Source organism: Rhamphochromis sp. 'chilingali' (assembly GCF_963969265.1).
Source record: "Rhamphochromis sp. 'chilingali' genome assembly, chromosome: 7".
Taxonomy (NCBI): domain Eukaryota; kingdom Metazoa; phylum Chordata; class Actinopteri; order Cichliformes; family Cichlidae; genus Rhamphochromis; species Rhamphochromis sp. 'chilingali'.
In genome coordinates this window covers 10410883-10423534 of record NC_137934.1, presented here as the reverse complement: position 1 = coordinate 10423534, position 12652 = coordinate 10410883, and the positions used below count along the sequence as shown (strand labels likewise).

The 12652-nt window shown below is 39.6% G+C and overlaps 1 protein-coding gene across 5 annotated transcripts in view; it reads left to right on the top strand.

Annotated features, from left to right (window-relative positions):
• The window catches only part of LOC308400053 (ELKS/Rab6-interacting/CAST family member 1-like), a 148822-nt gene that overhangs the window by 104799 nt on the left and 31371 nt on the right, over positions 1-12652 (top strand). For 3 of the 5 annotated variants that reach the window (XM_080887531.1, XM_080887530.1, XM_080887529.1), the window contains 2 exons: positions 2263-2410; positions 11848-11955. In XM_080887531.1, coding sequence (XP_080743657.1) covers positions 2263-2410; positions 11848-11955 — 256 coding nt within the window. Of the gene's footprint in view, positions 1-2262; positions 2411-11847; positions 11956-12234; positions 12348-12652 lie in introns of those variants that run through there. The other 2 variants (XM_080887533.1, XM_080887532.1) reach the window with 1 other exon arrangement.

The window sequence follows — 12652 nt, the reverse complement described above, 5'->3', positions numbered from 1 at the left end:
TTCGTGAGTTGTTGATGCATTCTGGGTTCTTCTTTTTGAGTTTACTTTAACATTTAAATGTCTTAAAACTGTATTTGCAAAAAGACACTTTTACAAAAAGTAAAGTGAAAAGTGAATGTGTTCCACTTTTTACATGTTTTTTTTTTTTGCAACGTTGCATTTTTTTATGTGTTCATGTGCTTGTTTGATTGTGTGTGGCAAGTCTTTATAGGAGCATTATGGGATTGTGGAAAAAACAGCAGCGATTTAGACTGAAAACAGATATAATTTTGAGAATTCTTAACGTTGGGTGTCCTTGAATGTGGTTCTGTCCAATCTGTGGCTGATGGGATGAATGGGATGTGGCTTGGTGCTTCTCGACCACATGGAATGCTATCTATCTGTCAACCAGATCATCCAGGCAGGAGGGAAAGATAGACGGAGTCAAAATGGCTGGAAATGGAGACAGGGACTAGAGAATTGTATGGAAACGGAGGGAGAGAGAGGCATATAGAGACTTGAAAATACATTTTTACATAATTGCTAATTGCAGATAATATCAAATATGTGCTCTTAGCCCTTCTTGGAATACTGGGGACTTGGGAGTTTTGTGTTTACAACCAAGTTAGAAAATATGCACTTTCACGATTGTCCCTATTTTCTCCCTAGTTTTTCATCATTGTCATGTATCTTCTTATTTTAAAACTGTTTATGCAGGAAGAGCCAATCAAAAAGTGCAAAAAGTTAGATGAGTAAAATAAAGACATATCAGATAAGAACCAATGGGAAGTAGACTCACTTGGCACTTTGTAAGGAACATATTGTTTGTTAGGCACCCTTTTACCTCCACAAGTGCCTAAAATCTTTGTGGCATAGATTCAGCAAAGTGCTGGAAACACTGATGCATCTATGAGAGTATGAATGTGTATGAATGTTAGATAGAAAGCAGTTACGTTGAAAAAGCATAGAAAAAAAGTCCTTCTATGAATTTGTAAATGAAGCTGAATGAAGTTATCGCTATACAAGAACCAGACCATTTACCATTTCCAGCATCACACAGTTCTTCCAGGATGTAAATCTCCCATTGCACCACATCTCAAAGGTGCTCTATTGGACTATGACTTGGTGGCTGTGTGGGTCATTTGAAAACTCATTGTCATTTTTAAGAAACCAGTTTGAGATTATATGAGCTTTGTAATGTAGTTCATTATCCTGATGGAAGATGGGTACACTGTGGTCATAAAGGGATAGACATGGTAGACACTCAAGTAGGCTCCAGTGCCTAAATGATGCATTCAGTGTGTGGTCCCCTGCTGCTGTAGCCCATCTGCTTTAAGCTTTGATGTGTTGATGCTCTTCAACATACCTTGATTGCAACAAGTGGTTATTTGAGTTCCTGATTGATGCCATTCTCCTCTGGCATTTTTGTACAGAGAACCACTGCTCACTGAATATTTTATCTTTTCGTGAACATTCTTAAGTAAACCCTGTGCAGGAAAATCCCAGTAGGTAAGCAGTTTCTCATGTCAGCCCGTCTAGCACAAACAACCATACAAAGTCACTTCGATCACCTTCATTCCCCATTCTGATGGTTGGTTTGCACAGCAAGTCGTGTTGACTGTGTCTACATGCCTAAATGCACAGAGTTGCTGTCATATGATTGGTTGATTAGATATTTGCATTAATGAGCGTCTGGTATTTTGGTGAGTCTAAGCAACAATACTGTAAAACTCTTGTTTGCATGCTCTGCATCATAGTCACCATCAAGAGTCTTCCTGTTTTTTCATAATATATAGAGCTTAAGTGTGGTTAAGATGAGTGCGCTCTTCTGGTTGACACATCATGGGTTCGCCATAAAATTAAAGAGTTGCTTCACCCAAATTAGTCTACAACCACGCCGTTGGTTATAGTTGTACTGGTTCAGAGTTTAAGGTGATCTATTCCTGCAATTTCTACATTCAAACAGAAACAGGTGGAAAAGACTGGGCTTTAATCTGTGTTGACACAAAGAGGCATCTTGTGTCCAACGCTAGATTAACCACAGATAGTTTCAACTTTAAGTAATGTCATTGTAACTTTTCAGTGTCATTAACACCACAACTAGACCAGGAGCTGCACTACTGCTGAAACATTCTTAGTGAAAAATTATTTCATAATATTTTTTATGGCGAGGAGCGTTATTAAATGCTTTTAAGAATGTGTGTGAAGCAACAGTTTTCCTTTCTTTTGATGTAATTTTAATAAAAATGAATGCTTTACTAATCACAATTGGTCTCTGCGCAGGCAAGAGGCACTCCTGGCAGCGATAAGTGAGAAAGACGCCAATATCGCCCTGCTGGAGCTCTCCTCGTCCAAGAAGAAGAAAACCCAGGAAGAGGTCGCAGCTCTGAAGAGGGAGAAGGATAGTCTGGTTCAACAGCTCAAACAGCAGGTAAGACTCAAACACTGACATCCAAGGAAAAACCAGGAAAGCTTTTTGAGAGGAATGCAGGTTCCAAATCTGGAAAAAAATGTGAATAAAAGCAGGGGGAACACAGGTGAGGTGACAGTGACAAGAGTAGTAAAGAAAAACAAGACTGGCAGAGAGAAACTGAGTCCAGATGTAACCGCAGCACTCCAACCACAAAGGGTAAATTTAGGATTAACCTACCACTCCTACTCTCACCACATGCACACACAGAGTTCTGAACTTCAGCAGAGTTCTGGTGACAACATTTTCTTATGAACTGGTATTTATGTAAATGTTCTGTCCGCAGACACATGCACACTAACACACACAAAACCTTGCATGTCACCTTACTGGCACGGTTAGATGTTAATAAGTTCAAGCACACAAATGCTCACACCAATGTGTACACATTCCCTCAGGCCAAAAACAAGGATATAAACATGACCAAATGCCTCTGTGGTTCCACACAGAGGTCTATTCATACACACACACACTCCCACACACACACTCCATAACGCAGTTAAGGTTCTCGTGGGTCTTTTGAAATAACCAACTCCTTAGTGAATGAGCCTACTGGGAGTTTGGTGGATTTCTTCTTTACTGTTCTCTCCTCTGTATGTCTCATCATTTCTCTGGATGTGATATTACTTTTATTAACTTGCTTAACCAACGAAGTATACGATGAGGTGCTCTATACTTTTTAGTGGAGCTTAAGTTTAATGTCACAGTAGTAAATGTAGATAACTTTCAGTATTAAATTAATATACACCTTAACTTTTGTTTATGGTAGGCCATAAACCATAAGCCATCCTTCTACCAAGGAAGGTTGTGATAGACAGTGGCTAAGAAGCATATTTCTTATTCCACAAGGTCAGAAAACATATAAAGTCTCTTCAGGAAGTTCTGGATGTCCCCTCAGTTGGGTCTGCCTGTAAATCCTCCAAAGGTCGGTGCCCAGGAGGCACCCTAACCGGATCTCTGACGAGACAGCTGTGGCTTAGGGGTGTCTACTAATCCCCTGTGTCTACAAGATTCTTCATTTTGCCCTTGATACATTAATACATTAATTAAGAGTGTCAGAATATTAGATCAAAGTTCTGTAAAAAGCAATGTATGAATGAGTATATTTGGGTCGACAGACGGATTTGTGCTGCGGCTGCAGTGATACGGACGCTGTACTGGTCTGTTGTGGTGAAGAGAAAGCTGAGTGTAAAACCGCAGCTCTCAATTTACTTGGTCGATCTACGTCTCTACCCTGACCTATGGTCATGAGCTGTGGGTGGTGACCGAAAGAACGAGATCGCGGGTACAAGCGGCAGAAATGGGCTTCCTCCGAAGGGTGGCTAGCCTCTGCCTTAGAGATAGGGTGGAAGTTCGGCCATCTGGGAGGGGCTCAGAGTAGAGCCGCTGCTCCTCCACATTGAAAGGAGCCAGTTGAGGTGGTTCAGGCATCTGACAAGGATGCTCCCTGGGCGCCTCCTGGGTGAGCTGTTTCGGGCATTTCCCACTGGGAGGAGGCCCCGGGGCAGACCCAGGACGCGCTGGAGAGATTATATCTCTCAGCTGGCCTGGAAACGCCTTGGTATTCCCCCGGACAAGCTGGAGGAGGTGGCTGGGGAGAGGGAGGTCTGCTTGGGCTGCTGCCCCCGCGACCTGGCCCCGGATAAGCGGAAGAAGATGGATGGATGGATGGATGGATGGATTTTGGCTTATCTCTTTATTACCAGTCCAGTCCAACGCCTGTGCTCCTTCTAATGCCACAACAATCCACCTCATGTTCCACTTCCTGATTAAGATTCTTGATGTTTGAAAGCATTTGCTTGGGACAGTTATTCCCTCAAACCAAAGGGAGCCAGAGCACTCCACCACTTCCTGGCAAAGAACCATGGCCTCAGACTTGGAGGTGCTGTCTTTCATTCAGGCTGTTTCACACTTAGATGCAAACCACTCCATTGCATGCTGAAGATTACGCGCCAGTGAAACCAACAGAACCACATCGTCTGCAAAAAGCAAGGATACTATTCTGAGGTTTCCATAATGGACACCCGATTCACTCTGGCTAGGTCATGAGATACTGTCCATGAATATCACAAATATGAGCAGAGACCAGGGGCAACAAAGTGTGGAGTCCAAATCGATAGAAAACATGCTTCACGTTGACAAAGGAACTTGTAGCAAATAACCCCAAACAGAGAGTTATGATGCTCAAGATGAGTCTACTTCTATCATAGCCAAAGCTTGATTTTTAGCAGCTAATAAAAGCAGAGACTGTCAGGCTTAACTGTCAGGCTTGTAGCATCATTCACAAGCCCGTTCATAATTACAGCCGAACAGATGTTTTCTGTCAAGTACATTTGGGATTAGTTTTCACCAACTTTGCTGTCAGCTTTGTGGAAGAACTCAAATACTAAAGGTGTTACGTTTCATACATTATACATAATAACAACCCCAGGACTGATCTTAACAAAATTCAGCTGTTAAATTATACACGCAAGTGTGAAAAAACAGGAAAATTACTGTACAGGGAATCCCTTTCTAACTTTTCTCCTTCCCTTTCTTTTTGCACTGTTTTTCTACATTTTACTTTTTTTTTTTATTTGACCTTTGACCTTTGTTATCTGTTGCACTATCCAACCAGGCTTTCCATTTTATGTTTTGCTCAATTACTCAGAAATACCATCCAAGTTTTTTTTTTAAATTTGATAGTTGCACGAAATGTAACTTTCACTGGTGGAACAGTCTGTTAAACTCGCTTAGATCATATAAAAATGTATTATCTAAGCATACTCTGTGTGTAATCAGCAATCTCGTAAGCACAGTGCACACCAGGCATACAGATATGATAACGACACATGGTAAATCATAACTAAGCAAAAATCGTAGAGCTTTACACTCACTTTAAAACCCCATGGTTCAGATTAACTTGTCATAAAGACCCCTAGAATACAAATGCTATCACAAGACTTTCGTGTTCAATGTTGCCAAAAGTTGACTTAATGTATGGAAGCTCCGAGGTTTCAAAAAGACAAGCATTGGCTATGCAAAAGAAAAGCAACATTTGCACGCCACAGTGTTTGAATAGATGTTTAAGAGAGAAGTGCAAGGTGTTAGAAAGTAGTGTCAAATGAAGTCAGAGTAACAGTCCTCACCCTCTCTCTTTTTTCCTTCCTCATCCCTCCATCTCGTCTCCGTCTCCGCGTTCTATTTGAAGTCATTTATGACACTTCAGGGTCTCGAAGGTGGTTACTGACAACACAGAGACTCAACTGTCTGCAGCTATGAGTGTGCGCATGCATGCAAGGGTGTGTAACGTTTTGCACAGCTCCAAGTCTCTCACTCTCTCTCTCGCTCCCATTCTCTCTGTAGAGCCATAATGTTCAGTCTCCAGTGATGGATCACAGCGGAGACTTCCTCAGTATTCCTGTGTGTACACATGCATCTGTTTGCAATGTTATCAAGTAAGCTGAGGCTTATGTAGCATTTTCTTGTGTCACGGATCGACTTTTAGATGCTTATAAATTAACTGACAAGTGGACAGAGGCAGAGTGATAGCATAAAATTAAAACTGAGTTTTTTGATGAAGAGTAAACTCTGTTTGTTGTAAGGCCTCATGTGGCAGGTAGTGTTTCAGTTAGCAAGCTAACTTTGGGTTAATACTCTGGGTTTGCAGTTTTATGAATGCTGTTCACTTATGCGTGTGTTAGAAAAGTTGTTTGAAAAGTTTTTGAAGTTTGTTTTTTGACGACGACCACTCTTCAGTGAGTCACAGGTCAGAGTTGGGGTGTTTTTTGATGGAGTGCTTAAATACTGTTTCCAGTCTGGTCTGAATTTGGGTTTCACACAGCACAGTAACCTATGCCGCAGAGCTGTCAGACCCCACTACAGAGCAGGTTAAATTCAGAGAATTACATTTCTCGTGCCATGGAGCTGTTTGTGTAGTAACAGGCATGTAGAATTGATCGTACCCTATCTATTATGAGATTTATTATGAATTGAAACTATTTCAGTTAATCCATTGCAAGGTATTAATGCTGTGTACTAATGATATGGCGATTGTAAGCACATTTAGTCAGAACAGACTAATAAACCAGTGAATACAAGCAAAGAAGATTTGTATTTGTTGCGCTTATGCTGCATACGTTAAAACGCACCTGTGTCCCTGAAAGCTTTTCCTGCATGTTAACCTTTGACCCCCAGCTGCAGGAGGCTGTAGATCAAGGTAACTTCAGCTCTCTTCACTCTCCTGTGTATCCCACAGTCTCCTTCCTCTTCCCTCTAAAGCAGTTTTCACACATCTGCTGAAGCCCTAAACATTTCTCAACATACCTGCCGTAAGTGCATGTGACAACCCAAATATATGATACAACTGGATTGGTCTTGCCTGCCTAGCACAAAATCCACCTGTGCCAATGTGAGAAATCCAATGCAATGGTAAATTTCTGATGAATTTACAGCAAATCACTGGTATTCATGGATCCTGGACTGTGCAGTGTATTTCAAATATTAACAACTGATTTTTCCTGACACATATTATGTGTTAAATGCATAGAGTGTATATGAAAGATGCAGTCAGCCTTTGGTTTAACATCACATCTTTGGAGGCTCTACTTTGCATTTTACGGCTGTCACCATCTTGATTTTCCAAAGCCAGTAGTGACCACATTTATACCGTAGACTGAATCTAACATGTAAAAGTAAAAAGTTACCATGCTTCTCACCTCATTTTTGACCTCCATAGGCATTTTTCTAGCATACTTTTTTTTTTTTTTATCTGGGATGGCTGTGGGTCAGAAGGTAAATCATTTCATCTGGTAATTGCAAGGTTGTTGATTTGATCCATGATTGCTCCAGTCCATGTCCCAAAGTATCCTTGGGCAAGATACAGAATCCCACAGTACAGGAAAAGGAAGTACACAAGAAAAAAGTGCTTGTGTGAAAGAGACATGTAGTATAAAATGCTTTGGGTGCTGGAGTAGAAAGCTGTTGTATAAGAATCAGTCCATTTATCATTTATGGCTTTAGTTGCTAGTTTGAGGTCTTATCCAACACACCATAGTGTTCATTTTGTAAATTATGGTCCAGCTTGTAACAAATTAAGGAAAAAGCAGTTGGTGTGGCTACCTTGACAAGTCACTGTCATATTATCTTGCAGTGTACTTGGTTTCTTTGTGAACTCCATCTGTGCCACGCACTCAATTTCAAAAGCAAAGAAAAAATAATATTTGTAATATTTTATGAAATGTTACAATAGAAAGAAGAGGGTGGAGGTGAGGAATTAGCAGGATCTCTCCTTTAGCAGACACATGTTTAACAGTTACAGGTCAGGGATGTATGTGTGGCTATGGTCCTCGGTCCAAACCTCTATGGCTGTAATATGGACATTTTTAAGACTTTTGGCTCTTCGTGTGATGATATTGTATTTCCAGCAGACCTGAATGAGATCTGTCCGCATCCATAATGTGGTCCATAAAGGGTCAAAACATATTTAAATAAATCTTTAATCTTTAAATCTTTACATAAATTATTTTTTACACAACAAATATTTGCATTCTTAGAACATATGTCCTGACATTCTAGATTTCCTATTTTGGTTTTGCAAATTAAATTATCTCCATTTTATTTGTGAACTAAAAACATCTTTAATACTATAACGCCCCTGTTCTTCTTTTCTGAATCACAGTTCATAGTGTTCATGCTTTGTTTTCCCACTAAACTCTTCATCACTTCTTGTTTGTAGTTATGATGACCTCCCGTGTTACTGGCAAGTGAAAAAATGTGGATCTAATCAAATTTATAACACCGCCGAGACTTACTGCAATGAAATAATCTCCACAGCACTCAGCTCAAACACGATTCATTATCATTTGTATTTTTCCACTTATTAACAATTTTCTTTTCTTGATATAAAATGGGTTAAGAGTAATCTAATTTCTTATCATGATGAAATAGTTCTTGTCAAACCATGACTCAGCAACTTTTCATTGTTGATAATTGCACAGATATCTACAAAGGCGCTTCTATTGCCACCGGAGAGAAAGGCAAAACAATAATCTCATGTAATGTTCCCCAGAGCGTTATCGTAATGAAATAATTTTCTTCCAAGCGTGGCTCAGCAGCCCCCCCACCCCCTCACTTCACCTCGTTTTCATTTGTTTCTCATTCTTTCGATTGTTAGCGAGTTACAGCCGAGCTGTATGAAGGATGTGTGGGGGAGAAGCGGAGGGGAGGGAAGAAGACGTAGAGAAGCTTGAGGGAGGAGGAGTGAAATAATGGTGTGATGATTAGATTAAGTGAGAAAGAGAGTTGGCACAAGAACAAATGAGCTGAAGTCAGCATTCCTGACAGTTAGCGAAAGAGGAGAAATGTAAAGAAAGGCCAAAGTGGAAAATGAGGACACTTCTTCAGCCATATTTTCTTCTTTGTCTTTCCACCTCACCGATTTGCATCAACTTCATTTTTAGGATTTTTTTTTTCCTCTTGCATGTTGCTCTCTAGATTTTCCATCATTTAAAGACAGATTTTTACTAAAGACTAATAAAAATCTTCTTTTTAGAATTTTGGCCATAGTCATTTTTAAAAGCTTTTAGAAACAAAATTACCACAATTGGACGAGACGGCAGAACTGCACTTTTAGATTAATTAGAAAAGCTGCTTCACATAGACATGAAGACTTGCTTATGAGTATCGATGTAAATAAGTAAGGTACGAATGTAATAGGATGGGGCTGATTGTTCAATTAACCACACTGTAACTCATACTATTTGTCATATTATTGCATTAATAATGTGCCAAAAGGCACAAATATTCTCAGGTGATCCACTTCATGCCTTAAATTGCGATTAAAAAAGAACAAAGACTTTTGCTTATCTTAAAAGACCAAATTCATTTTGTAGCAACCTGTAAACATGTTTATTTCTGCAGCATTTAATATCAGTATTTAAGGTGCCAAAGTCAATCTATTGGGATTGACTTGGTTTTGGAGCCAGCCTCAAGTGGCTCTTCAAGAAATAAACAATAAATAAATAAACAAAATGAACTCGAAATAGTGGACTAGACATGAAAACAAGAAGAGAGAAAGAGGACATGTTGCAAGCAGAAGGAAGGAAACAAACAGAAGCTGGAATTGGCCACAGATAAAATCAAGTTATGGAGCTCAAAATGAGAGAATGAAGCAGGGAAAAATGAAATACTATGTTTATAGATGGGAAGAAGACACTTAAAAAAGTGAGCTTCGATAACTACAGAAAGGAGTGCGTTAGGTATTTGGGTAAAAAGACTTAATCTTCAAAAGTATTATGTATGACAGAGGTGAGCAATGAAGACAGGAAGAGTGGGAGGAACTGGGGATTATTTTGATACAGAAAGCTCTAGGATGAGGAGAAAGAGGACAGGACACAGATAAAGTGTTTTTACAGAAAGGTAGGACAGAAGATACTAAAGAGATCAGAAATCAGGCACCCTCTTGACACAGCTTATCCTCTTCTTAACTGTCTTTCCTCCTTTTTGTTTCTTGCTTTCCAGATCCCAGAGCCTTTTTTGCAAGTGTTGGAGCAAATGTTTTTAATGTATGTTTACTTACGATCTCTTAACCTTTATGAAATAAACTTTCCTAAGGACAGAGGCACATCTGTCTGTTCAGCTTTATGTCACGTGTTCCATATGAACCTGGGGTTTTGGGTTATTATTATCTATTTTCATCTTTGAGGCAAACTCCTGGCATAAGTCATGTAGGCATATTTCTAGAAATTAACCGTAAGACTCCACACACGAGACCTCTTCCTCCATCTTTCAGTGTGACACAGTCCACTAAAGAGATGCTTACCTAAGATGGTCATTCAGAAGAACATAGAAACAAACAAAGACACCGGCTTTATTAATCCCACACTGGGGAAATTCACACGTTACAGCAACACAAGGGTCAGCAAGAAAAAGTGAATTAGAGATAATAATTGGAATAAATAAAAGAGAAAAACAATAGTGTACAAATAAAAAAATACACAATTTTACATATGTACATAAAGTGAAGTGGCAGTGATATATGTATTTATATATTTTTGCAGGCAACTATCACGTGTGTGTGTGTATTGTACAGTCTGGACCAAGTCTTACTTGCTCTTTTAATTTCATTAAATTTGCGTTTCCCAAGCCAGTGTCTGGTGCATATGAACTTTCCATATGTTACAACAACAGCATAAAGAAAAAAAAATCTGTGTAAGGACGGTTGCGGGGGAGGGCAGGTGGAAGTTGCGGTCAGATACTAATAAAGGTGACTTTACAGCTCTGCGCGTGTTTATCTTCAAACTTGTGTGGTGTGCAGATAAACTGTCTGCTCTGCGAGTTTGCTTTATAGGTGTTTTTAAGTGCGGCATGGGCTCGTTTGTGCAGGTCCAGATACTCACCAAGTGTAACACACTGTCAGACGCGTGATCGTTTTGCTCACATGCACACTCCTAAAAGTGCAGTCTTTCATTTAGCTTTCAAACAAATGCATATAAAAATTTTTTTTTTTACTTTTTGTCAAACACACACACACACACACACACATATATATATATATATATATATATATATATATATATATATATATATATATATATATATATATATATATATATATACATACACACACACACACACAAAACCTCAGTCTGTCCTGCTTAAGCTCCTGTTCCTTGCAGGGCTCAGTGTGAGGCTATGGGGATTTAGAGTATACAAGACTTACAGATTTATACTGACTCCATCTCTTGCTTTTCATCTCTCACCCCTCACACTTTGCAGGCCTACTGTAAAACCTGAAGTATAACTATAACATGTGAAACAGATGGAGCAGCAAGACGAGGAGAGAAGACGAAAAGTGGGGGGGGGGAATGTGACAGTAATCCGAGGAGCAAAAAGATGGTTGCAGAGAAAAGACAGGAGAAATGAGAATGGAGAAAAGAAAGATACGGAGGAGGAGGAGATGAAAGTGTTTTGGAGGCCTTTGTATGTGTACAGTCTAATATTTGTCTAAGTCTTTATGGATCTCCCCTCAAGTGGCAACTTAACAAGCCTGTTATTTTTCTGCGCCGGTTAACAAGCTACACAACAGGTTGCATGATGGTTGTGTGTGTTTGCAGTCTGAAATGTGCAAGATGAACCAACCCAGTTCTTGAAACTCAAATACAAATGGACAGTTGGGAAGCCCTCTGTTACTGTTTTCCTCTTGCGCACAAAAACACACACATATGCACACTTTTTCAGGCAAAGCTCATGGCACTCACTCAAAAATCTACTTCTCTCCAAATTAACTTCACGCGCACACGTACACACACTGGTTTATGCTCCGTCTAAAACACGAATGTCATAATGATGATCGTGCTAAATTCCACCTAAAAACAAAAACGTGTTTCTAATGAGATATATTATTTTTGTCTCTGCAGACGCAGAACAGGATGAAGCTGATGGCGGACAACTATGAGGATGATCATTTGAAGGTTTCATCCCCAAACTCAGAGCAGCCCAACAATCACAAACCCTCCCCAGACCAGGTAAGATAACTGCCCCGGACGGTGTGAATTGGCCAAACCAGTGAAATCTTTATTTTCTTTAATAATATTTGAATGAAAGACTTTCCAGCAAGTCATATTGCCATTTCTGGGCTATTGGATGTTAGCTTATTTCTCTTCAAATTTACTAATTAAAGTTAACCATTTTTTAGCACTATTACTTGTTCTGCACTCTCTATATCTCTGTTAAGTTTCCCTTTTTTGCTAAACTAACTTCCTGTTTCTGAACTCACGCTGCGGCTGGACTGAACTAACCGATAGGACGATGAGGAGGGCATTTGGGCCTAGCCAATCACATGCCTTCTTCCTCACCCTCAGTCCATCATTGTGTACAGAAGGGTGAGCGTCTTCTCTGTCTGGATTTGATCATGGCCATCGTTTCATTCGTCTTCCTTTTCTTTAGTTTCATCCGTGACTTTGTGATCTCATTCTGGCATCATTGTCTGTCATTTCACTTTATTTGTGGCCTCATATCGTTTTTTATTTATTCAGTTTTCCTCCATTCTTTCTAACATTGAAATCCAATCTTGAAATGCATCTTTTATTCTGTGATTCATCTTTCCTTTCCTTTTCCCTTCAGCCATCAAATCTTGAATTGTGCTTCATTTGTTCAATTTCTCATCCTTAAATATAATTTCATCCTCTCATGATAAGGATTTCTTCCAGTTGGCATTCTCTG